Genomic DNA, 27449 nt, shown 5'->3' with positions numbered 1-27449 from the left:
GCGCAATATGTGGGCGAAGTTTTCAGAGCATCACAGCTTTAGCAAAATCTTTGCATAGTAGGAATTAAACATGCGCATAACAGTGTTTGCGTAATAATTTCAACTGCTGAACAAAATTTAGAGATGACTGCATTAAACGGCGATAAATAACTTTACAAGTGCAATCACTTTAATTATCTTGAAGCATGCAGCACAATATAACAGTAATGAATCGAAAAATTACATGCTATTAGTGCAAGCATTGAAATATCAACAATTAGCAGTACCAATTTATACCCAGCAACAGTCATTTATATAGTGTGCTGAAACAGACCAACACAACTTATTTTGTAATTAGCAGCTAAATACTTGAATGCAGTAAAGAAGCGCTTATATGCAAGAAAATAATAAAGCTTAAACTTAATAATAAGGCCTCCAAAACTCGCACATGTATAGAACCTACAGGCAACAAAAATATGAGTAACAGAAATAGCTCAGCAAGAAAAGGGTGCGGGCTAGATAGTAATCCATAAGCAGAGTTGAAGTGCGAAATTGACACAGGGGACAGGGAACCAGACAAACGCTAACATCCAAGTATTTTATTAGGTGAAATAAGAATATTATTAATAACATTCTGAGAAGATACAGAGGTTTTACGAAAAAAAACTAAGAAAAACGTGAAAACAAAGAAATAATGAGCAGTCTCCAACTCAGCACTACTCTGCAGCAAGTGTACTTGGGCTAGTCAACTTTTTTGGGGGGGCAAAAGTGCACCGACGCGACCTTTACACATGAACACTGTGAACACAAAATTTTTCCTGCTTCACGATCTCTCGTGTGCACTGGCTTGGCGACATGAACATTACCAAGCTTTTCAAAAGTATGAAAACCACTGAAACAGCCTCTCACATTAGTGGATATGCAGGTGAGCTTTTAGTGCAGACTTTTTCGAGAAGCTTCGAGGGCATGAAGGGCAATGAAGTGGTTTATCGCCTGTGTAGGTGAGCAGGTGTCGGTCCAAAATACTCTTTTGGGAGAAGCGTCGAGAGCATGCAGGGCAATGAAATCATCTCTTGCATGTGTGGATGCGCTGGTAATTATTCAGTGTGGACTTGAGTGAGAAGCTCCGAGGGCATGACGGGTACTGAAATAGCCTCTCGCCTGTGTGGATGCGCACATGATTCTTCAGGGTAGACTTAACTGATAAGCTCTGAGGGCATGAAGGGCACTGAAATGGCCTCTCACCTGTGTGGGTGCGCAGGTGTTCGTGCAGAAGACTCTTTTGTGTGAAGCTATAAGTGCATGTAGGGCACTGAAATGGCTTCTCGCCTGTGTGGCTGTGCAGGCGTTGGTTCAGTTGACTTTTTTGGGAGTAGCGCTGGGTGCATGCAGGGCACTGAAATGGCTTCTCACCAGTATGGGTGCACACGTGCTTCTTAAGTACAAACTTGTACAAGAATCTCTGAGGGCACGAAGGGCACTGAAATGGCCTCTCGCCTGTGTGGCTGCACAGGTGTTGGTTCAGGTTAAACTTACGTGAGAAGCTCTGAGGGCAACGAAATGGATTCTCGCCTGTGTGGATGTGCACGTTCCTTCTTAGCATGGACCTGTCCAAGAAGCTCTGAGGACATGCAGGGCACTAAAATGGCATTTTGCCTGCATGGATGAGCACATGTTTCTTCAGAGTAGACTTCTGCGAGCAGCTTTGAGGGCATAAAGGGCACTGAAACGGCTTCTCGCCTGTGTGGGTGCGCACGTGATTTTTCAGTGTGGACCTATCCGAGAAGCTCTGAGGACATGCAGGGCACTGAAATGGCCTCTCGCCTGTGTGGATGCGCACATGTTTCTTCAGGGTAGACTTAAGTGAGAAGCTCTGAGGGCATGAAGGGCACTGAAATGGCCTCTCGCCTGTGTGGGTGCGCAGGTGTTGCTTCAGGTTAAACTTACGTGAGAAGCTCTGCGGGCATTGAGGGCAAAGAAATGGCTTCTCGCCTGTGTGGATGTGCACGTGCCTTCTTAGTGTGGAGTTGTCCAAGAAGCTCTGAGGACATGCAGGGCACTGATATGGCCTCTCGCCTGTGTGGATGCGCACATGATTGTTCAGGGTAGACTTAAGTGAGAAGCTCTGAGGGCATGAAGGGCACTGAAACGGCCTCTCGCCTGTGTGGGTGCGCACGTGATTTTTCAGTGTGGACCTACCCGAGAAGATCTGAGGACATGCAGGACATTGAAATGGCCTCTCGCCTGTGTGGATGCGCACATGTTTCTTCAAGGTAGACTTAAGTGAGAAGCTCTGAGGGCATGAAGGGCACTGAAACGGCCTCTCGCCTGTGTGGGTGTTCAGGTGTCCATTCAGAGAACTCTTTCGTGAGAAGCTCCGTGGGCATAACGGACAATGAAATGGCATCTCGCCTGTGTAGATGTGCGAGTGTTGCTTCCAATTAACCTTTTGAGAAGCTCTGAGGGCCTAAAGGCCACTCAACTCGCCTCTTGTCTGTGTGGGTTGCAGGTGTTTTTCAACTTGAACATTCGCCAGAAGCTCCAAGGACACAAATGACATTCAAATGGACGCTGGCCTGTATATCTGTCTCATAGGCACAGGAGTTACAGCAGGTGTATCCTTGATGTGACCGCACCATCCGTAGTGGCTGAGCAGCTGGAATGTCTCACGGCTGCACAAACAAAAAAAAGACATGTTACCTTTCACTTCAAAACAAAAATGTAATTACAAAATGCCGAATGAATGAAAGAAGAAACTAGCGCTAAAGATAATTTTTTACTTCGTTCAATAAGTATTGATGGTGATTCCAGATCAGATCAGAGAACAGCAGAAAAACCACTTTGATTTGCCCAACATATTTATGCTTGCTCAATGATCAAGTTTGTGAAAACTACACATATTTAGCTTAAAACATGATTTAATTGTAAAACATAGTGAGAGGACTGGGAGTATTGTGTTAGTGTAAGCTGCCATTGCAGCCATGTGCAACAGCCTGAACATTCAGTAACGCAATCATGGGCCTGCTGGCCAAAATACCAAGAGCAGCATTTTGTCTCGAACAAGGATTCACCATATTTGTGTTGTGGTTGACTGTTACATTTTTGATATCTACTTATACATACTGCAGAATCGCTTGAGTCAATGCAGCAATGAATACACAGAAAATGCATATATCATGGAACAAAATAACAAAAACACGGGAAAAGAAAATTGCATATCTAAACTATCCAGCTCATAAATACGTCCACATTTCTACTTCCAACATTGCTCTTAGGCAATTCATTCCCATCAGTGCCTAATAAATAATGAATATTTATATTGAATATATTGATAATATATATCATTCATGGCTTGTAGCTCCTATATCATTCTTCTCAGGTTTTGATGAGCGTTCACACGAGAAGCGGGACACAGGGAAAACGATTTTATAATGTTCTACGTTGTCATATTAAATACAAGTTTTAGTCTGTTTGGTGTGCCTCGACCAGTGAAGAGTACTCTGCATCTGTGATGGCACACTATTAGTCCGGTAGTGATAGCAGATGAAGCTAACTGCTATTCGCTGTACTCATTCTAATTTAACTTTTTTTTTCTTGCATAGGAATACCACGAAGATGATGCAACGATAGTGAACGCTGTAAATTTCCCTCTATGAAGTTCCTGAAGGCTTGCGACAAAGGTTCCATAATGTTCTCAGAGCGCTCACGCAAATGTTTCTAGTGTGCTTGTTCCACCTCATGTGTTCCATTAGCATTACCCGCGAGGTACTCATAGGCACATACATTAAGTACAATGTTGCCAATGAAATAGGGAAAATGTAAAGGTGTCTTCGTGTGCATATCTTCAAACAGAGCACTTATTGTTCAAGTGAATTTATCACTATTCACACCAGCAGCAAATCTTATCAAGGTTATTGCTGAGGCTAGTCCCATCAGCTTTTTGATTTAGCTACTGTCTACATGTGTACTGCGTCCGTGAAAAGCTTTATTTCAAATCGAAATAAACTATATTTGCTATGTCACTGATATATATTAGGAAGAGAATGTGTCCTAAGACTGACCCTTGTGGTACGCCTGACATGGCAGGAAGTGTCTCAGAAATACAACCGCTGACTTCGATGTACAGAACACGGTTTTCGAGGCAGGCTCTCACAAAATGTACAAGTTTGGTGTCTATTCCGACTGAGTCAAGCTCAAACAGAACTTTATCGTAGGCCATGGCAAAGTAAAAGATATATTGCATCTATTTGTTCCCTGTTATTAACTGCGAAGTCGTGGTATGTAGTAATGAGCAGGGTGACAATCAACAAGCCTTCCCTAAAACAGGGGTGCAACAGCCAAAATAGGATTTGGAGCAATTTTTGGAGCAGGAAAATCCAAATTTGGAGCGGGTTATGGAGGGAAAAAACACTGTTTTGGAGCACTAAATCCCAAATTTGGAGCAGTTTCACAAAGAACACTTACTGCTTTTGTTACTGCAAGCAACGCGCACTCCAACCAGCAGCGCAAATATTCTTCGGCACCCACCACTAGACATGCCAACGTCTCGTCTGGGCACTACAGTTTGTATCTTGTCTGCGCTACTGGTACTGTAATGGCGTGTCAAGCTGCAAGTTGCCAATGCTGTCTTTCTTTCTCGCTAAAACTAGCGTAACCAAGAAATTTCCCAGCTGGTCGGGCGTTTTGGTGCAGCCTGGCGCAATTTCAACGTATATCGCGGTTTTGGCGCAGCTCGGCGCAAAAATACGAAATTGTATCAAAATGGCGCAATTGGTGCAGCTGTTGCACCCCTGCTAAAACCATGCTGGACTTTAGACAGCAAGTTGTTCCCATCTAGGTATTGTTTAAGGTGTGGACAGATCATGCACTTTAACATTTTGCTGCACAGTGAAGTCAGTATTGTTGAATTCCAATGGCGGAGCCGGAGCAGCCAACGGACTCCGCGAGCGAGCACTCGACTCTGGCGCAGAGCAACGCCTCCAAATCCGCGAGTGGAACACAACCTGCGCCGCCGGAGCAAGGCGGAAGCGGAAGTTCTATCCTTCGGGCGCTGAGTTACCCAGCATACCTTGCGTGTTGCCCTTCCCTTCCGCTGTTTGCTCACAACACCACCGCACCGGTCACTTGTGTATACCGCGCCGTTCACCTGCTGCTTAAAAGTGCGAAATGGATATCTCGCCAAGTGCGCAGCAGATTTTGTCTGCTATGGTGAGCACACAGTATGCGGACAAACATGATAGGCGTCTAGCCGACTACTTTGGGCCTCATCGCGGGAATGCGGAACATCCTATCAAATTCCCGCTCGTAAGTGGCAGTTTCAGCGTCGCTGTTACTCTCCGAGAAATCGCTCGTGTCAGAACTTGAGCTTTCCGACTCGGAGCTGTTGCTGTAGAGTAGCAGAAGCAATGCCGCACGCTTTGCCGAACTATCCGAGTCGCGAGTCGCGACAGGTGGCGCCCCCCAGCAGACAAACGTTGTAAAGGAAATGCGTCACGCAGAGTTCCGGTCCACTCCGCCTATTTTGGCGGAGCATCTTTTCCTGCTCCACGGAGCGACTCCCGCTCTGAATCCACTCCGACTCTCTCATTGGAACACTTTACTCCCGCCCTCACTCTGTCATTGGAACAAACTTGCTCCGAAACGAGCAGAAAAACTTGCTCTGACTCCGCCATTGGAATTCAACATAAGATAGGACGATGATTTTACACTTTAAGGGGAGATGCGAAGCTAAAATCGTGATTTTCACCAGAAAAAAAAAGCATTTTTATCATTTTGTTTATTTTGAATTCTTAGACATATAAAGAAGCTCATCACCAAGTTTGGTGGCAACCTGGACCATAGGAAAGAAATTGAATTCTCTTCTCGTGATGGTTGTGCGCATTCGATATTGAGAGCACCCATGAAAGCTGTATTTAAGACTGCGGCCACAAAGTGGGCAAGAAACCGAACATGAAGGGAATGCCCCCACTAGAAAGTTTGTTATTCGCATGTTTTAAGCATGGAAGACCATCCGCTGACAGCATAGCAGACAGCAAAGTTAAAAACTAATAAAGAAAGGCATATTCTGGCTGTGACATCCTTCTCTGTGAGGGAGACAAGGGTGCTAGACTGCTCTAACACTGAAAAAAATTGAAGGCGACATGAATCAAATGACACATAGCAGGTTCGAACTGAAGAGGAGGGTGCAACATATGGTGCAGAGCACTTTAATTATTCTTTGTCTTAATTATATAGCGTGTGAGCTCATTTCTCTGTTTGCCCTTTTTGAATGATTAAAACCTCTAGGAATTCTATCATTTCCAAACTGCACTGCCAAAACCAGCTTTCAATGTAGTTTCAGGGCACAAATTTTGTCACGAACAAGATGAGGTATTTTATATTTATTAACCTTTATAAACACAAAATATTATTGGATATCAGACATATAATGACAACAAAAACAAATTAACTTTGCCTCAAAGTGATGACACTGTTACATAAATGTAATGAAAAACACACGACTGGCCTTATCCCTAAACCCCCTAGGAGATGTTTAACAAAAACAATCTGCATTATTTCTAAAATGAGTTTTCTAAGGTGACATGCCTAATTGGTCTTTATGACGGCCATAACTTTTCTAGTTTATATGTATTATAGAAATTTAGAATATGTACTTAAATGAAGACTTAAAAATATCCCCGTAATGGTTCAAAAGTTAATTTTCAGGCCCACAACACCCTTAAAGGGCCCCTCACTAGCTCTGGCCATTATGAGCTCACAAGCGCAGTGCATACAATGCGCGCTAACGATCGTGTCTACTAAGCGTCACATCCCTACACACAGCGGAAAGAGCTGAAATTTCAAACAAAACGCTGTTTGTTGTTCTCACGGGCCCACGCTCCAAGACAAGCGGATGACGTATATAAACAAGTACATGTATATGCGGTGACTTTGCTCATAGTGACACGTGACACTTTGAGAATTATTCAAGGCAACATTTGTTATTTGTCTATTCTGTCGCTTAAATTGACAAATTACAGTTTAGAGAAATCATAGAACACACTATCCAAATGTCTGCGTGTATTTGTTTTACTTCGCACCACAGCAAGAGAGATATATTTCCATTTCGTCTGCTTGTTCGGACATCATGCAATCGTGCCTGCTGACAAACTATATAATTTTATACCACGTTCAAGGGGTCGATCATGCTTTATGATCTGCTTGCTTCTGCCTCAGTGTTCGTGCGGCAATGACTTATACTGCTAACCACGTGTCCTCATGCACAGTTCGAAACAAGACGAAGCTAAAGAAAAGAAAAAAAAAAGAGGTGGGGCTCGTGACGTATGCATCACACGATTCCCCGACTTGTGTATGGGAGAACGCAGCGAGGGAATTTCGCTTGCGGAGGCTAGATGAGGCAAGTGGAGAGAGTGTCCCTCTTGGCATTGGCACTCGCCTCCTGAAATCATGGGTTCTTGCACTGAAATATCCTTATCTCGGCTATTAATGAACCAATTTGAAAAATTCTTGCAGCAGAATGCTCCCTAGACGGCACGTAATGACTTCCAGCGTATAACCAAAACTTTGCTATGCGGCCTGGTGAGGGCCTCTTTAAGGGCTGACCAATTACAATTCGAAAGTTTTCTAGTCAACAGGAACTGCACATTGCATTAACGATGCAATAAATGCATATAATTAGAGCAAATGTATTCGAACTTCTTTCTCGTTACACTATCGAGCTGACATTTTATTTTTCACCTATGAATTACACACATGATACATTGCTACAACAATAAAATCTGTTAAGGTCAGCTGTATAGAAGTTTTCTTAAAGTGACAATTGGCCCAAAAGAAGGCATTGGTCCTGGTTTTGATAGTTAAACCATTTTTTCTTTGACTGTAAAGTTATCTTTCTGAGAAAGCCAAATGGATTTCATTTGTAGATTTGTGCTAATCTAAGCTCGCAAATTTTTCTTTCACAAAGCTGTCTGTGCCTTTAGGGATTTCCACTCAACTCGATTGCCAACGGAAACTTGTATACCATCTTGGCAAGTGTTTCTTGTTGTGACTTTGTCTACGTGCAGTCTTCAGCACAGAAGTAACAATAGCAATATGAGTGAAGGTGCCTTTATTAAAATAGGGGTAGCAGAGATCGTTAGTTATTCAGAGTACAATGTAAAAAAAAAACACTTTGCAGCAATGCAAAGTGCCCATATCAAAAATAGTTGCTGGCATCACAAGTATATACACATCAACACTTCCATTGACAATACAAGAGCAATTTATTTTTAATGCAGGATGCCACACAGCATGGTTCCTCAAGTGACGAAAGGAACACTTCCACGGTGCAGTTTTAAACTAAAACCGGTTACATTTGGTCAGGTTTGCTACGTTATTTCCAGTATTTTGTGGTTTTATGACGAGTATTTACTTTCACAGCCATTTACTGCATAACACTGAGCAAAATCCTTTTGTGGGTAGCAGATGTGCCGTGATTTGTCACCTGTTACAGATACTTTTGCACAACAGGGTTGTACAGCATATTGTAAACACCACTGCTTTACATAGAACAAAGCAATGTTCAATGGTCAGTATGCCTGCATACTGTGTTGACAGATGGCTGCAGTATTGCTGTTTTTCATTCTTCACTATTAGAGCTATATTATTGTGCCGAACTTTTTTTAGGATATCCATAAAAAAACGTGAATAGCCTTAACAAATACGATGCAGGCAAGGTTGACGCTAACTTTGCAATGTGGCTGAACCAAATATAACGTCTTATACTGCAGCAGCTACTTTAACTCAACAGAAGCAGTGCACAAAAACAGCACACAAATCAAGACACTTGAAGTACTCCAGTTCTTGAGCAGCACGCAGCCACGCAAAACGTGCAGCCACACAAACACACACACAAAAAAAGGAAAAGAAAGCACGAACCACACAGAGTACACAAAACACAAACAACAGAAACAACAAAGTATGGAGAAACTCTGCCTCACTGACACTTGTGTTAAAACATGGCTCTTCTGGACCACCAAAAGCAGTGAAATAAAAACTGAACACCAAAGCAGAAAAAAAGGAGCATCCAGTTAGTGCAGAAATGCTTTTGTCCCATATAGGGACGGTCACCTTAAAAATACAATTTATGTATATCATATTTTCTCATATTTTGATAGAAATGTGCCTCACAAAAAATTAAAAAAAAACAGAATACAAGAACATATGCATACTTAGACTACAGGAAGTGAAATAAAAACTGCTGCAGAAGCAAGGGGGTGCCCATATAATGGCACCAAAGACGACAAGCTGTAAAAAAATTTTTAAAAATAAAAAAGACAGAATTGAGAACACCTCGCAGAATCACAGCCCAATTTTCAGTAAACCATTTTTTAAAATCAGAATGTCACAGAATACGGGAGACACTACTGTAGCATGGCAGGACATTCGCTGAGATATCAACATTTAAGATATCAACTTTTAAGTTGGTGAAAAGAGCAGCCCCAAGTAAACAGGAGAATAATAGGCATCCTTGTGATGGTGTTCATAACAGGACTTCTGTAATGCATGTGGCATCGTGAGCCAGTTAAATGTAGTATGATGTGCAGTAGTCGCCTGTGCAATAAAATCATGCATGTACTTTGATGGTTGCTGCGAAGCAGCCAGTAGCCAGGAGATCATAGGCAATGTCAGTTCGCGACCAAAAAGAAGATAAAATGGCTAAAGCCAGCAGTGTCATGGCATGATGAATTAGAGGCGAGTGTAACAAAAACCAAGCTAGTGTCCCACTCGTGGTGGGGGGCAGAAACATACGTGAAGAACATGTCAGTAATGGTCTAGTTCAGTCGTTTGGCGAGCCCATCTGTCTGATGTTCATAAGCGGTGGTGACGTGTTTAGTGGAACATGTGTGGAGAAGATCATCTATGATGCCTGGTAGCAAGGCCAGTGATTGGTTAGCAGCTGACGAGGAGCTCCGCGAAGCGAAATCACATTGGGGAGAAGAAAGTAAGCAATATCTGTAGCACTGCTGGTCAGAAGTGAAGAAGTCGTAGCATACTGCGTAGCAGTCTGTCGCGACTGCATCTCACTTGATCCCTGAGGTCAATGTTTGGAAAGATACCTGCCAACCTGTGAACATTAAAATTCTTAAAATCCTTGGACATGACATCAAGGGGGCGAAGAGGGTAGATGCAATAGATTTGTCTTTCTTGCTTTGAGCACATGCCTTTTTGAGGGATACACATGCACTTCACTAACAATCCTTTATCTTATATGCAGCAAGCAAGTAGCAGCAAACTGGGAACAACAGAGACTTGGAGAAGAGACCCATTGTTTTTAGATAATAGCAAGATTACCACTGAATTTGCTGCAGCAGATTTTGTCTGCTTGAGTAATCTTATCGAAGCAAGTAACCCTCCAGAGTCCTTTCCCAAAACTTGCATTGGAAAATTCGGAGATTGACGAGTAAATCTTTTTCATTATCGGTATTTGACATAACACTTGATGCAACATTTATAAAGTCATGAAATGAACCCAAATCCGTAAACTTTACGAGCAATTCGGGAGGATTGACAGGTATGGAAAAGAACCAAGCGGATCAAGGCTAATGCAGAAGAAAAGGCTCCACTGGGACGACAGGCTGACGAAGGTCTGTGGGAGACATCGGTGGTGTCTTATGTTGTTGGCGCAGTTCGCAGCTGCCAACGTAATTCTGCAAATAGCAATAAAACCTCTGCCGAAAGAAATGACAACACATATCGCTGTAAGTGCACATCACACTAAAATGACCTGCTGTAGTTTCTTTGTGAAGCTGCTAAAGGACCGTGAAATACAGGAGGGTAGGCACAACTAGTAGGCACTCGGGATCATCGGACAACCATGCACCACACACTGTGGTGGTTAAAGTTCCACTATGCGAAGTAAACATTCGGAGCAATGCATCAGAGGCCCAATAGCTGAGACAGTCTATTATTGCATAACAAGGGCAGAACACGAGCATTGTTGTTGCTTAGGTCGGCTGGTTTGATTGCAGAACTGGAGAAGCAGTCTGCGTAATACTGCAAGTGTCCAGACTTGTGCACTACACAAAACGAGTACCTGCTCTTGTAGGCACAAAGCCCGGTGTCCAAGGCAGCCTGCGAGGCCCTTCAGGACGAAAGCCAGCAGAGCACATGGCAGCCTGTCACTACTGAAAATGGACCGCCAGAAGGCCACAGACAAAATCTGGTGACTACCCAAACAAGGGCAAGACATTCGTGCATGGTAATCGAGCAATTTCACTTTGGGAAGACACAGAAGGTCGCTGGCGTACACTATTATGCAGTCTTGACTATGCTGACACTGGCAAAGGGTGACGCTAATTTTGTAGTCGCTGGCAACCATGGGAACTTTCGTAGCCGCAGAAGGGTCAAAATGCACCAACAAAAAGACGTCATTAAATGGTGGATAAGCATACGAAAATTTGACATTATTTGGAAAACTGAGACGTGGTTGTGCGCTTATGATCATGCTCCTCTTTTCTCAGGTTATCGTTCAGAGCATCTGGTGAGGGTAAAGGGTGGTGGAGTTGCAACGGCAATATGTTACAACGCAACCAAGACTGGCACCACTAAGAAGATAATTTGACGTGTAGAGGTGGACACGGTCTTGACAGCCATCTTGTTTATGTATCGCTGTCTCTTTTGTAAATAGTGTAAATACATTTTATATGCGACTTCTGCACTGTAACAAATTGGTGGAGGTGTGGGGTACCCACAAAAGACAACAACGGAGCTCCGTAGTGGTCCTCACCTCGGACTGGACATCATGACGGACGAAACAGGACCTGAAATGGCGCGGCCCACATTAACGGCTACAACCACGACGATTGTCCTGGCTCGTTCCGGAAAACAGGAACGTTCTGCGGCATCGGCCACCTCAAAGCGGAAGGCTGGATCACAGCGTGTGATTGTGTAAGTGCCCACAACAAATGGGATCCGACGACTATGTTAGCTAACTTGGTGTTCTACCTACAAGGCTCGGTGAAGGTGTGGTATGATAACCATGAGGAAGAACTTAATGACTGGGACACGTGCAAGCAGAACCTGAGGAACTTGTTCGGCTGTCCCGCCGGGTGGAAGAGTGCCGCTAAGAAAGAACTAGTGATCCGCATCCAAACGCCCACACAATCATACGTATCATACATTCAGGACATGCTGGCTCCATGCCACAAGGCCGACACCGATATAGGCTGAGTTAGACAAGGTTGGGCATGTACTGAAGGGAATCGCTAACGATGCTTTCAACCTGCTCATGAGCAAAAATTGTGAAACAGTACAGGACATTAAAAGAGTGTCAATGCTTGGAGCAGGCCAAAAGCCACCGCATTGCAACGCCGTTCGCACGTCTGCCGAACACAGCTGCGACATATTCTTGTGACGACAGGCTGGGAATGCAGCAACCATCATCATCAGACAACCTGACGCAAATAGTGTGGTGAGAACTTGAAGCCATGGCTCCTGAAGCCTTGTTTTGCGTACAGTGCCAACTTGTCTACAGTGCCATTTGTGCAGGCAATATTCCACAAAGAACTCGCTAAACTTGGCATTCATTCTGTGTGTGCCATTGCCGCTTCACAGCTGTCCAATGCTCCTTGTCCATCCACTGGACAGCGGTATCCTGCATGCTACCAAAATCAGGCCAAGGGCGAACCGCTGACGATCGGCCAATATGTTTTGCCTGACAGCGTATCAATCACGTTGCTCGCCACTGTAGTAACCGCACTGTCTCCTCCCCTTGACGACCACCATTCGCTAGTTATTACCTCCCCGAACAATATGTTTTTCTTGCCAGTGTATCGATCACTTTGCTTGCCATTGTAATAACCGCACTGCCTCTTCTCCTTGTAGTCCGCCATTCGCCAGTTATCATCGCCCCGAACAGAGCTAGCGCCATTACCAGCTGCCATTTGAACCGGAACAGTCAAGCAATGATGCTTGTGTCCCTTGCAACAGTCCCTTGTCATCGTTCCGACGTCCCCGATCCCGTTCACCACCAGCTCGTCGGCCATCGTCCCTGTCGCCGCAGGCTCGTCGTCCACCGTCCCCGATGCAGCCCCGACCCCGGTCTCCAGAAAACTAAGCGATACAGCTCCCTGAGGTGATGGTTCATTGACAACTCGACTGCAAAACCCTCTGATCACTTTGGCGACCAAACAGAATTTGATGGACATTGTAGTCTATGGCGTTAGTGTCCCAGCACTCATTGACACTCCGTACAAGATGTGATGAGCACTCACTCACTCACGAAACAAAGTTCTCACACCCCCTGCATCACGCACCCTCCGCGTCGCCAACGGAAGGAACGCCTGCCGTGCTTGGTATGTACTCTGCTCGCATTGGCATCGTGGGGCGTCTAACCACTGCAATGTCTGCCGTTTTGGAACAATGCCCCTATGACATACTCGGCTTAGACTTTTTATTGTCCCGTTCCACCCTCTTTGACTGCACGTCTAGTGTAACTCAGCTTGAACTGCCCCATGGCTGCTATCGTCCACCAGTCACACCGCCACGGTTATGCTCTCTCGAGGAAATCCGCCTGTCTCCACAAGTTACTATGTACGTCACTGTACTGTTGTTTCCATCTCATCACGACAGCATCTATGTGCTATGTCCCACCGCTGACATACTGCTTGAATTTGGCCAATCCCCATACCGTGCACACTATCACAGTTAATTAGAGTTCACTCCCTCTCCTTAATTTTAAAGGGACACTAAAGAGAAACAGGAAGTTCCGCTGGAATAAAAAAGGGACCTTCAGGAATGCATGCAGTTTTTGTTGGGTGCAAAAATATGAGTTATTAGCGGAGAAATTCGTAAACAAAGACCAAATATCTCTTCCTCAATTTCTCTCACCCCAGATTTGGCGCTGAAGCAGTGTCGTCACAGATTTCATTGCTCTCAGCGAATCAGAATGCGCCATGATACGTCACCGCTTGCGTAAACGGCCGAGGCACTGGATGCATCATGGCTGCATGCATGGTCGCTGCGTTTGTGTTCGCCGCGATGGATACAGTTGCTGCCGCTGAACCTTGCAACGAAGAGCTCGCCAGGGAAGCAGGACTGCATTTCAGCGATATTCAGTGAAACGGAGCGTGAAATGATCCTCCGTGCTCGAGTGGTAGGTGTTTCCGCGTGCGATGGCGGTGAGCCGCCGGCCGCGCTGGCGGAAAGCAGAGTTTCGTTTTCGTCGACGGAAGGCGAAGCGTCCAGTCCGCCAGGCGACGATGTTCCCGACAGAACAAGTATAAAAAGTTGCGCATGTACTCGGTATGGTTATTTCGTGGCTTTATTTAATGACATTCAGCACTCACCGAGCCGCCAGTTTGCTGCTGCAGGGACACCGGTAGGGGGCTTGATGAAGGCCGCATTGAGGGAACAGCTGCTCGAGAAAAGACTGGCCTCTGGGGCACGCCAAGATACTTTCCGAGGGCAGTATTATACATATAATCCGAGGGCGAGAAATGCAGAGAGCACACCATCGGTTTCTCTGGCTCTTTTGCCGTTTTATCATCGGCAGAGCACTGAGCCATTGAGAACGCCAGGGAGCCGGGGCTCGCCGCGCGACACCACATGAAAGGACACAATCGAGTCAACACTGCCGCTGCCCCTGAGCAAGCGCCTTGGGCCATTTATACAGCCCTCAACACTACACACACGAGGCATTTTCTGGCTGTTTCCCGCGAAGTCAACGTTTTTCGAGCCACGCAACATGCAACCAAACACCGTAGAGCGGAACAGGCGCGTGCGACGATGCATTGACCAAAAACGAAACTACGAAACTATCACGACCGGACGTATCACCATGCCGTTTTTTCTTATTTAATTTTGTGCTAAATTTGTACTTCCTCGTGTGAAACGGTTTAAAAAGTTCGCAAATGCTATTTATGTATGTTTAAGGCGTATTTCATGTTGCGTTTTATTAACAGCGATAAATCGCTCTCGACCAATCGCGACCGGCCTGCATTTGTAATCTCCGACGTCACGAACATGTAGTGCGAGAAATTCGAAGGGGCGTCAGCACCTATCCTTCAGTTTTTCGCTATTTTCTCGCTTATTAAACATCTGTTTGCAGTAAGAATAGTATGGCTGTGATCGTGAAAGGATAATCTACCATTTAAGCTCAACTTCCGGTTTCTCTTTAGTGTCCCTTTAACTACTTCCCAGAGGTATGTCTTCGGGCAAAATCTTGCCTATTAACGATAGCGAGGTATTGGCTTTTGATGACGAAATTCCGTTGCCCTCTACAATAACCCCCGATTCACCTACTCTTGTCACAGACAATCTTAGCAAAATGATTGCACCTGACCTTCTCTTTGCACAAGCTGCTGACCTCCACCATCTCTTGGAAACTTATCGCAACATTTTGTACCTTGACAGCCGCCCTTCAGCCCAAACATCGGTGGTCACCCATCGTATTTACACCGGAGATGCCAATCCGATACGCCACCGGCCGTATCGTGTTTCACATGCTCAACGCCAAGTGATACAACGAGATGTGCATAACATGTTGAGTAAAGGCACCATTGAGCCATCTTGCAGTCCGTGTGCGTCTCCTGTTCTCCTTGTCAAAAAGAAGGACGGCAGTTGGAGCTTTTGTGTCGATTACAGACACCTCAACAAAATCACACGCAAGGATGTCTACCCCTTGCCGCATATTGATGACGCTTTGAACTGCTTGCACGGAGCCAAGAACTTTTCATTCATAGACGTTCGATCAGGCTATAGGCAAATCTCGGTAGATGACATGGACAGTGAGAAAACTTCGTCAAGCCTTACGGCTTCGACCAATTCAAGGTTATGCTGTTCGGCCTTTGTAATGCCTTGGCAACCATCGAAAGAATAATGGACTGCTTACTTTGCGGCTATAAATGGTCTACATGCCTGTGTTATCTAGACAATGTGATAGTCATTTTGACAACTTTCGCGAGTCATCTAATGCGTCAATCGGCCATTCTTGCCATTACCGTTGCGCCGGCCTGCAATTGAACTCATCCAAGTGCTACCTTGGCCATCCCCAAATTACCATTCTTGGCCATCTCGTCAGTGCAGCTGGCATTCAACCTGATCCTAAGATTCGCGCTGTCCAGAACTTTCCTGTTCCGTCTTCCACTGCAGATGTAAGAAGCTTTCCGGGCTATGCTCGTACTTCCGTCATTTCATCAAGAATTGTGCTGAGACCGCTCGCCCGCTCACTGACTTGATCAAGGAGGACGTTGCTTTCACATGGGCCCTCGCTCAGACCAAAGCCTTTGCTGCCCTCGTACGCTTGCTAACGGCTCCCCCATTACTGGCTGATTATGATCCATCGGCTCCCACTGAACTTCACACGGATGCCAGTGGCCATGGAATTGGGGCTGTACTCATTCAATGGCAGCAGAACGCAGAGCGTGTAATCGCATACGGCAGTCGCCTCCTGTCATCCGCTGAGAGGAGTTTTCAATTACTGAACGGGAGTACCAGGTGTTAGTTTGGGCAGTAGCCAAACTCCGCCCCTACTTCTATAGCCACGCCAACTTATATAGCTAACTGTTTCTCCCGTCATCCTGTCGACCACCCTGAATATGATGCGCATATCAGCGACGCTTGCGTCCTAGCCATTTCTGATCTGCGTGATGACTCCTTACATGTTTTCATCGATCGCCTCAATTCTGGAGATTCGAATCTCACGTTGCACATGTTCGTACTCCGCAACGACGTTCTCTATCGTCACTGCTTGTGCCCTGAAGGACGAGAATGTTTACTCGTTCTCCTGCACCATCTCCGGACATCGGTTCGTGAGCAGTTGCATGAAGCACCTACTGCAAGCCGCCTCAGCGTTTCCCATACTTACGCCTGTGTACGGCGCAGCTTGTACTGGCCAGGCTCATACCGCTCTGTGAGCAGCCATGTTGCAGCCTGGGCACTCTGTCAGTGCCACAAAAAACCTGCTGTGCTGCCCACTGGACGCCTTCACCCCCTCGATGTGCCCTCAGAACCATTCTTTTGCATCGGTCTCAATCTTCTCGGCCCTTTTCCAACGTCAAAATCTGGCAATAAGTGGGCTGTTGTCGCGACTGATTACGCGACCCGGTACGCAATCACGTGAGCTTTGCCCAGAAGCTGTGCAACCAAGGTGGCAGATTTCCTTTTACATGACATCATGTTGCATCACGTGCACCCCGGCAGCTCCTCGCCAATCGCGGCTGCACCTTCTTGACCCGGGTTGCTGAAGACCTCCTTCGCTCCTGTTGTGCCTAGCACAAGCTTTCCACCGCCTACCACCCGCTGAGAAACACTCACGGAGCGGCTCAATTACACGTTGACAGAAATGCTATGTTTCTGACGACCACAACGATTGGGACAGCATTTTACCCTTCGTGACCTTCGCCTATAATTCGTGACGTCCCAAGACCACTGGCTTTTCACCCTTTTACCTTCTGTTTGGCCGCCACCCTACTTTGCCCTTTGACACACTGCTTCCTTTGTTCACGAACACTCCCACTGAATATGCTCAAGGCGTCTTCACCCAGGCTCCGCAGCGCACCAAATTGCCGTCTCCCAGCTCACTGAGTCTCAAGACGCGCAGAAGATCCGGTACGACAGTCGACATATTCAATTTCCTCCTGGCTCCGTTGTCTTCCTATGGACCCTATGTCGCTACATTGGTTTGTCTGAAAAGCTGATGCCGCGCTAAACAGGGCCATACACGATATTGCGTCACCAACTATGAGATCGCTCCGCTGGACTCGCATGGCCCCAATCACGTTACGATGCGGAAGTCACATATAAATGCATCTTTATATGTGACTTCCGCATCATAACTATATGTCAAAGATTCCATTTCCTACTCTGTGGCTAAAGAACTTTCAGCAATCAGCACGAATGTTGAATGTCTTAACTTTGCTGGTAGGAAGATGACAGTATCTGTAATCTACAGACCCCCGAACGGAGAAAAAAGTAAGTTCTGTGACTTTTTCGAGCAATTCCTTCAACAAGAATACCAAGAAAACGAACACTCCATCATCATGGGTCATTTTAACAGAAACATGAGTTGAGAAGACATGTGGCCACACAAAATAAGGCATATGGCCACACGAAATAATCTTTTAAATTGGCATTCTTTCAAAAGCTTCTGTGAATTAACCACAAGATTAACAGCTACTTCTAGTACTTTATTAGACATATGCCTGTCAAATATATATACAGTAATGACACCAAAGCAGGTGTCCTAGTTGCTGACGTAAGCGATCACCTTCCTATTCTTTTGCATCACTAAAATGAATTCTTACAGAGTGAAAGCCAGTGATCAAGCTCGCTTCCATCGTAAGATAAATGATCACACGCTAGACAATTTCAAGTTGTTGCTGTCTAGTGAACAATGGCAAGATGTTTATTGTGAAACCGAAGCTGGGAGGGCCTACAGCGTTTTCTTGCAGTGCAAGCGTGAATACTACGACATATCTTTTAGCTTGCAACAACAATACCACAAAAATAAGAAGGCAAAATAATCATGGACAGATAAAACTTTTTAGAAACTTATAAGACATAGGAATTCAATGTATCCCAAGTTTGTCAGAATCTGCGATCGAGAAGTGCTAATAGAGTCCAAAAAACATAGAAATAAATTAAATAGAGACTTAAAAATGCCTAGAGACACCTACTTCAAGGAACTTCTTCATTGGCAGCGCAATCAACCAAGAAAATTGTGGGAAGCAGTAAATGACCTAGCAGGAAGAAAAAAAATGACCAATTCCACATAGCCAGGACAGCGGATAACATCCGAATAGCTGACGACATAACAGACATTTCATAAAAGCGCGTGCTTACCCACTTGAGGCAGAAAGCTGCAGGAATGATCATGGAAGTCTAATCGAGGTTAGTGAAACTATCTTCTTGAAGCCAACGGATCCCATCGGAGTAGAAGCAGTAATAAAAGAACTGAAATGTAATGTAGCTGCAGGTATAGAAGGAATTACATTGAGTGTAGTATTACATGTCATGCATGAGATAAGCAAAGTGCTAGCATATTTATTGCATTTAACATTATCTGCTGGAATTTTTCCAGAAGAATTGAAAATACCCAGAGTTAGACCAATACGCAAAAATGGGGACCAAGGACAATTCAATAATTACAGACCAATATCTGTTTTAAGCATGTTTTCAAAAATTTTCAAACTCGTCACTTATTACAGCTCAATAACATTTTTCAACGCACAGAAGGTCATTTGAAAATACGGTTTCCAAAGGGATAAATCCACTGAACAAGCTCTTCTATATATTAAATATAAAATATTATGGAATACTGAAGACAAAAACTATACGCGTGGTTTATTTTTAGACTTGAAGAAAGCTTTTAATTCTTAAACCATAAAATTCTATTAACGAAATTAGGGAAGTACGCAATACAGGGTGTCGCAGCTCAGTTGCTTGAAAGCTAGTTAAATATATAGCGACAGGTCGTGCGTATGCACGATGTTTCGTCTAGTTTTTTTACGCTACAACAAGGCGTCCCTCAGGGCTCCAAATTAGGTACATTGTTATTCCTAATCTTCGTGAATGATATAGTTAACATACTTGATTCACCAGATTTGATAATGTATGCCGATGATAGGAATTTATTTTTTAAATCACGTGACCTGAGCGAATTGGAAATCGCCACCTTGTATCACTAGTACGGTGACTGAACTAAAATAAATTACAGCTAAATGTGGCTAAAACATACAATAAAATCAAGTCTCGGAACCACACATAGATAGGAAACTAACCAATACCTATAATGAAATAAAACTGCAGCAAGTCAAAAAACAAGCTTCTTGGAGTAGTGTTTAATGAGGAATTAAGCTCGAATGAACATAGTTTTAGATTTATCTAAAAGTGTTCGTTTTCTGTATAAAATTTCTAGAATGATTCCACTAATACAATTGCCTTTTTCATTCTAAGCTCTGCTACGGAGCTTAGGGGCGCGATCTTGTACACGTTCCAAAATGGAACGGAGGCGCTCCGTTCCATCGAGCCGCACACGATTGGTCAATTTGAACGTCACGGTTGAAATTGGCCAATCGTGTGCGGCTCGATGGAACGGAACGCGTCCGTTCCATTTTGGAACGCGTACAAGATCGCACCCCTGGTGTGGAGAACAACTAACATAACTACGAAATCTAATGCTTCTTCAGTGACTTTACTGCAACCACCAAGGAAATTATGCGAATTTAAGAACAGCTCCTTCATTTGAAAAATACCATGTTTCGTGCTGACCAAATTGTTTACATTAAAGTATTACAAATGATATATATATCGAAAAACTGCATGCACGAAATGAAGGTGCTAGACAACGCCATTACCCTATTCGCCAAAACCTGCGCTCCACGCAATGAACACGAACAAGTTCTGGGAAACCTACTTTTATTTATCAAACTTGCATATTAAAGAAATTAGAACAAAAGCTTAATTTCAATTGTGCTGAAAAAGCTTTCAAGCTACAAGTAAAAAAGATCCTAAAGTAGGAAATATATGTCTTGAAAGTTAGCACACAAAAGAACATTATAATGATACACCTTAACACAGCTGTGCCATTTTTCATGTTTGTATCTGAATCATTTTTTTTCTTCGAACGTTATCAGATCTTATGTTATCGTAGTAAGGCAGCGCAAATTGTATTGCATTTATTATATTAACCATACCAATTCTGTATTCACTTGAATCATATTGTTCCCCTCTATATTTACTTTGTCCAGATTGATGGTTTTTCAGTGTCATGGAGTTTGTTTTGCATGTTGGATTGGGTAGTGTGAAAGCTGTTGTTTGTTTAATATTGATTGATATCATCATCAGCCTATATTTATGTCCACAGCAGGATGAAGGCCTCCTGCCTGCAATCTCCAATTGCTCCTGTCTTGCGCTAGCTGATTCGAACTTGCCCTTGCAAATTTTCTAACTTCATCACCCCAACTAGTTTTCTGCCGTCCTCGACTGCGCTTCCCTTCTCTTGATATCATTCTGTAGCTCTAGTGGTCCACTGGTTAACCATTACATGGCCTGCCCAGCACCATTTTTTCTCTTATTGTCAATGGGAATATCAGCTATTCCCATTTGCTCTCTGATCCACACCGCTCCCTCCCGGTCTCTTAAAGTTAGGCCTAATATTTTTTGTTCCATCACTCTTTTTGCAGTCTTTAACTTGTTCTCAAGCTTTTTTGTTAACCACCAAATTTCTACCCCATATTATTGTATAAATATGAGTGCTGCAAGAGCTGTGTAGAAGGGTGTTGGTTCCTCTGTCAGGCAATATGCCTTTAGTCCCAACATCCTGTCACTTTATTTGTTAGTTTTTTCTACAAAATAACAATAAAGCTGAAATGCATCAGCTTAATGAGGGCCTCATGAGAAAGGCACAAATTTCTTGATAAGGTTGGTGAGTAAACAGGTGATCCTGGGGAAATTTCGGATATAGCAAGAGAAGCAGGAACACAAGGGAATGAAGGAGTTGACACCTTTAGTACAGGAGAGCACAGGGACACGCTCCTTGGCGCGAATTTTGTCAGTATCAGGTCAGTTCCCAGCATTGTTAACACGGTGACCAAGCACAGATTTCCTGATTATCTAAGCGTCATTTGGGCGTGTTTAGCTGTAGAACACCTCAAGAATGGCTGATAGCTGCTGAAGCTGGCTGATAAGTGAGGTTGAAAAATTATGACAACAAGGTAACGTAAGCAGCTTCAGAAATTCCCCTATGAGAGACTAGCCCAAGTGCAATTCGGGAAGAATCGCTCTGAGACGCGCATGATGGGACTGGTCCATTCTCTAGCCATTTGTACAAAAACGTTAACGTGTACTCATGTTGCACTGGAGAGAGAGAGAGAAATAACATTATTTTGCTCAAAATGTGGTTAGAGGAGGGGGTAATGCATAGCAGCCTCCCCCCTCCCTCCTTTAGACGGTGGCCAGCAACCCCTGCACTGGAATTATTTAAAGCATCAGAAGCAGACATACCACCAGTCCCAACTTTTCTGTTTTCCAGTACCAAGAAATCCTTAGCATTCCAACTCATTCTCATAATGTGCGCATATGATGCATCTAATGCCATAGGGCGCCAGGACAAGTACAGTCGACTCCTGGTAATTCAACTCTTCCGAGAACACAAGTTTTGGACGAATCCAAAAGGCTGCATTGCTGTATTTACCGACGGCAGCATAACGAATGGATTCCAATCTTTTTTAAGCCTTGAAGTAGTCTGTCAGCAAGAGATTACTTCTATACAGACTACAATAACTGTCCATGTTGTCGTCCGTCGACCCACAGTCCTCAGCACTATCGGCGGCGCTGACAAAATTCACAACCATCGCCCAGGGCACAGTGCAAGTCATTATCATTACTGAAAGACGGGCTTCTGCAGTCACTGTCATGGCCCAGGCTATATAGTAGCGCCGTTATCAGAATTTTTTTTCCCATTTTAAAGTCATTTGTAACCACTCTGCGGATGTGCAGATTGTGACAGGGGTCGAATTAACCAAAGCAGCATGCTTTCACATTCAAACTAAACGAGTTTACATACAATGGCAATCCATTTTCTCTTCCCCGAACTTTCCCTAATGTTCAAATTGAGTGGGAAGCTTAATTTACCTAGGTCAATTTAGCAGGTACTGTAGTACTATGATTGTTATCTCTGTGTTTTTTAAAATCTTGTATTTATGTTGTGTTCAACTAATGTTGAGACATGATTGACTGTAGGAAGCTAAGAGCAGTTATGGTGGACTGACATATTAAAACGGAATGGAATGTTGGTGAGTATTTTCGAAATGTTCTTCTGTTTTCCAGGTCAAATTTGTGCACACATGTCAAGCGAGTGTGTTTTTCGTCCAATTGACAAGTGCGAGTCCTTATAGCCCACAGAAATATTCTTTATACAAGCCAGAACTAGTGGGACACGGCTGAACCCTTTGCCTGACACAGTCAACACTTCTTGTTGCCTTTTCATGTAATAGTTTGATGTCTCTTGTTTCATTCGCGTGGAGTGTTCAGTTGCATTGCTTAGTCCACTGTAACACAACTAGGCTCTGTCCAGCAGCAAACACCGCTGAGACATCACCCCATGCAAGTTTCCATGGCTTCTCCATTCTGCAGATGCAGTTTCTGTCAGCTTACAAACTATTATATATGTAGCTGCAGGATGTCTTACATAGAATTGAAAATGTTATGCAAGAACTAACATGTTGTAGGGGCATGTAGCACTTCCTGGCCGTGCGCCATATCGCGTAGCTTGCTTACAACAAAAATTTATTGTGACTTCATTTGTGTCGTGCGTGTAATCTGCTGCCCTCTAAAATGCTAACGCATACTCCATTTCAGGCTACAACCGACATACGGTGCCTGCATAAGTATATCAGCTTTTTTTTAAAATCTTAGTCAACTGAACGCACCTCACATTACATTTGGGTTCGTGATACGATTATAAAGTTGTTTTTTCCATTTTCCCTTCTATTTCTCTAGCATAGCCCGATGGCTCGCGCAAAAGCACGCAACCTGAGAGGTGCAACTATACATTTCATGCCTTTTTTGTCCTCCTGATTTAGAATAATGTTAATGCTGCATTAATATGTTTATCACATATTATTCGCAACCTTGAGCAAGACGAACGGTGCTGTTGTGCAGGCTCGAAAATCAAGTGGTCATTGAAGTCATGCCGTATATCACTGCGTTCACAGTGAGTGAAAGGCTTTGCTGTGCTCGGTTGTGTCAAGGACATTTTTGAAAAGCTGCCTGTCCAATGACCTTGGTGGCATGGAGGACAACACCATGTTCGCCAACAGTCACAAACATGCCAGCAGTGACAAGTAATTGTGCATGCACTATTCCTTTCACTTTATTTCACGAAGGCATTTACCAGTAATGATGAATAAGGCCCCACGGCCATCTGCTTGTATGTGTGGATTCCTGTTTCTTCGTGACATCACTTGTATAAACATAGAAACAGAAGTGGTCGCCACTTTTTGCTTACTAACTGTTACACAGGAAGGAATTGGTCAGGGCAAAAGAAAAAAATTTGTTTCGACCATTAGGCAAGCAGTGATGTGACAGCTGGCGAAACATTATTTTCGGTAAGCCTTAAACTACTTCGAGCAGCATTTATCAAAGTGACCATTCGCAGATACGAGCGAGCAACCTCCTAACAAGAAGTAAAAGGAGTTTGAGTCTTATATTCATTTGTGGAATTTGCACATCTTGGTGGTGAAGTCGAAAGACTCGAATTTTCATCCTCCTCTTTCCTGTCCATACATAGCCACTGCTCTCGACTAAAACTAGACTTTAGCTTCTTACTTCTGGATTTGTTCAGCTTTCTTAAACTTTATATTTGGGATACCCCAACAATAGCCTCACGCTAACTTAGAAGACAAAGGATGTCAGTGCCATCCAGTAAAAATTAGAAGGAGAGCACTAGACGAAGCAGACTCACTCAGTCATTGTCATTACATGTAGATGAAGATAATTAAGAACTGCATCCACAACCGGGAAGGCTATGCGAATGCACGAAAAAAGCATACACCCACACCAGCTCTTCCAGTATACAGATTTTAAATGGGTCAATCATAGCAGCTGCTGGCACAATGTTGCTCTCCAGGATCAATATTCTCCACCGATGAAGCATCACCAAAGCAGTTGAGAAGTACAATCCTGGACTGCCAATCTGTTAGTTGTTTGTTCAAATCCTCAAGCAGAATGAGAACTATTCTTTCTTTGTAATTTCCTTGCAAAAGACTTTCGGGTGTCAGTGATAGGCTGAAGGGGACAACAACAGACATCAATAAGCCCAGGGGAATTCTTTATCGACTTGCACGATAACATTTTGCACAGGGCAGCTGTCATAGCATGCTTTAGTCAAAATTAATTTTCATACATGTCGCTAGAGAAATACGAGGTGTGTTCAAAAAGAAAACAACCTTTTTAAATACCGCAAACTGGCAGAGGGAGCCTGCTGCGGCTACCGAGCACATGTAGCGCCAAGTTTATACAACAAACTGTCATTTGCCGCATTCTGCTCTGACCGTTAGTTGGCGAGCTACAGCCGCTGAAGTGAGCACATGAAAAAGCTGTTCTTCGGATTGGTGCAACAGTGACAATGAAGGAATTGGAAGAACAGCGTGTGTGAAGTTCTGCTACAAACTTGGGAAAACTTTCACAGAGACATTTCAGTTGCTTAGCCAAGCATACGGGGACGACTGTATGAGTCGCACGCACTTGCTACGATTGGTTCAAGCATTTTGAAGACGGAAGAATGTCGGTCGGTGACGATCCCAAGCCTGGACGACCTTCCGCATCCACAGATGATGACCACGTCGAGAGAGTTCGAACTGTGATGCGTGGAAATCGTCGTTTGACTGTTCAAGAAGTCGCTGACGAAGTGCATATCAGCGTAGGATCATGTCATGAAATTTTGAGTGACAAACTTGGGATGCGTAGTGTCAGTGCAAAATTCGTGCCGTGTTTGTTGACTGACAAACAGAAGCAGACCCGTGTTGAAATCAGCCAGGAACTGCTTGCCACTGCCAGTGACGATGAAAACTTTCTTAAGAACATCATAACAGGCAATGAGACATGGGTTTATCGCTATGGCCTTGAAACGAAAGTGCAGTCATCGCAGTGTGTAGCCAAATGTTCTCCTCGTCCAAAAAAAGCAGGCATGAGTCGGTGAAAAATGAAGGTGATGTTGGTTGTGTTTTTTGATTACAAAGGCATTGTCCATCATAGATTTGTGCCACATGGTCACACGGTAAACAAAGAAGTTTACCATGGAATCCTAGCCCATTTGAGAGATTCTGTGCGTAAGAAGCCTAATATGTGGGAAATTCAGGCTTGGATATTGCATCATGACAATGGCCTGGCTCATGCGTCGCTTCTTGTCCGCAACTACTTAGCAAAACACCACGCTCCTGTTGTGCGCCACCCACCATATTCTACGGACCTAGCCCAAGCAGACTTTTTTCTCTTCCCCAAGCTTAAAATCACCTTGAAAGGACTTCATTTCCAAACCATAGAGGAGTTCCCGGTCAATGCAAGAAGAGACCTGCGCGCCATTCCAGAAAGTGCGTTCCAGGAGGCTTTCCAAAAATGGAAGAAAAGATTGCCAGTAGAGGGGACCACTTTGAAGGGGACAGCACTTAAAATGCTGTACCATAAGCAGTAAAGGTGTTATAGCAAAAGTTCGGTTTCTTTTTGAACACACCTCGTATACTCCACTGCTAGCTGCAGAACTTCCAGCACCGTAGTTGGACAAATTAAGGAACGAAATTAGTAAATTAATTTCTAACACTTGGTTCAAAATTTCTATATCCGATGAATTAGTGATGAACAATTGCATTGAATGACGATAGTTAAGCCTCGACATAAAGAAGTCAGTAAAATCGGCGCTTCGTTATATCGAAATTCCGCTACAGTGAAATTCAGCTTTTTTTCTAAGTAATGTCACCAACTAATTTTTTTTTCTTTAGTCGGAAGAAGCATAAGGATATAACATTACCGCGTTTTCCCTAACATGGGCCAGCGTGCCATGAACTTGCATGATAAAGTTTTTCGATTACATACTATTTGCGGGAAAAGCGTATGTTAAGTTTCGCACTATGCCTTCGCTGGGAACTTGTCCTTTTATTGAGCGAGTCCAGGGTAGCATCTTTCCCCTTCAATTATGCAGAGCGAGCTCTCTGTGGTATCCCGAAACAAGCGGGCGACATCCTTTATCTCGCTGATCAAGATCGCTTGCAGATACTAACTCTGTAGCGTTTAGCACTGCCGATACTCACGCTATAATGAAGTAGAATATCAACTTTCTAGTACACTGTACTCACGCTTGTCATTTGCCACAGAAAATGGGGAGCAATGGTCTTGGAGATAGCAAACCCACCCGGCACAGCAAAGCGCGCGCCGAAAGACACGTGTGGAACACAAAACAAACGAGACGTCTTCACAAAACAAGTTTAAACAACGGAGCGCAGAGGACGACGATGATGATGATCCACGCCTCATAGGGTGGCGCCCTCTAGAGTTTAAATGCTCCTCCGCTGGTAAAACACTCTTGTAAAATGCTACAGAAGCGATTTCGGGAGCCCGATACCAATCGTAGACGTCAGGTTCTGGACCCCACTTGATCACGCCCGAGCTCGAGGTCGCGCGTCCGATCGCGGTTGCATTACAATGGGAGTGGAATGAAATAACATGGCTTTCTTGCCTGCACCGTCGTGGCCTCTGAGATTTGCTCGCACCTGCCGGAACGTGCCAATCTCGAAGGCCCTAGTACCGTGCATTAGTTGCGCATAGAGAAAGCAAAGACTTTTTTTTTTAATTTTCTTCGCTATGGTTTTAAAGAAACGCATACGCGCTTACAGTTCAGCACCGCAGTACTTTGTTTCCGTGAAGCTTCACTTACCGTGAGGACAAGTTACCGCAGGCCGCAGTCGCATAATGGCGTTCTCCTTTGCTGGCCCCTA

At 44.2% G+C, this 27449-nt stretch overlaps 1 protein-coding gene across 1 annotated transcript; it reads right to left on the bottom strand.

Annotated features, from left to right (window-relative positions):
- Window positions 1-1400: 1400 nt before the first annotated feature.
- Window positions 1401-26940, bottom strand: LOC119463418 (oocyte zinc finger protein XlCOF6-like). The gene is made up of 2 exons (XM_037724270.2): window positions 26811-26940; window positions 1401-2651 (listed from the first exon to the last, which is right to left on the bottom strand). The coding sequence occupies exon 2, from the start codon at window positions 2384-2386 to the stop codon at window positions 1619-1621; it is 768 nt and encodes a 255-aa protein (XP_037580198.1). The 5' UTR covers window positions 2387-2651; window positions 26811-26940; the 3' UTR covers window positions 1401-1618.
- Window positions 26941-27449: the final 509 nt, after the last annotated feature.

Source organism: Dermacentor silvarum, chromosome 9 (genome assembly GCF_013339745.2).
Source record: "Dermacentor silvarum isolate Dsil-2018 chromosome 9, BIME_Dsil_1.4, whole genome shotgun sequence".
Lineage (NCBI taxonomy): Eukaryota > Metazoa > Arthropoda > Arachnida > Ixodida > Ixodidae > Dermacentor > Dermacentor silvarum.
The sequence above is the reverse complement of the archived record's forward strand: the minus strand, read 5'-3'. Positions and strand labels throughout refer to the sequence as shown.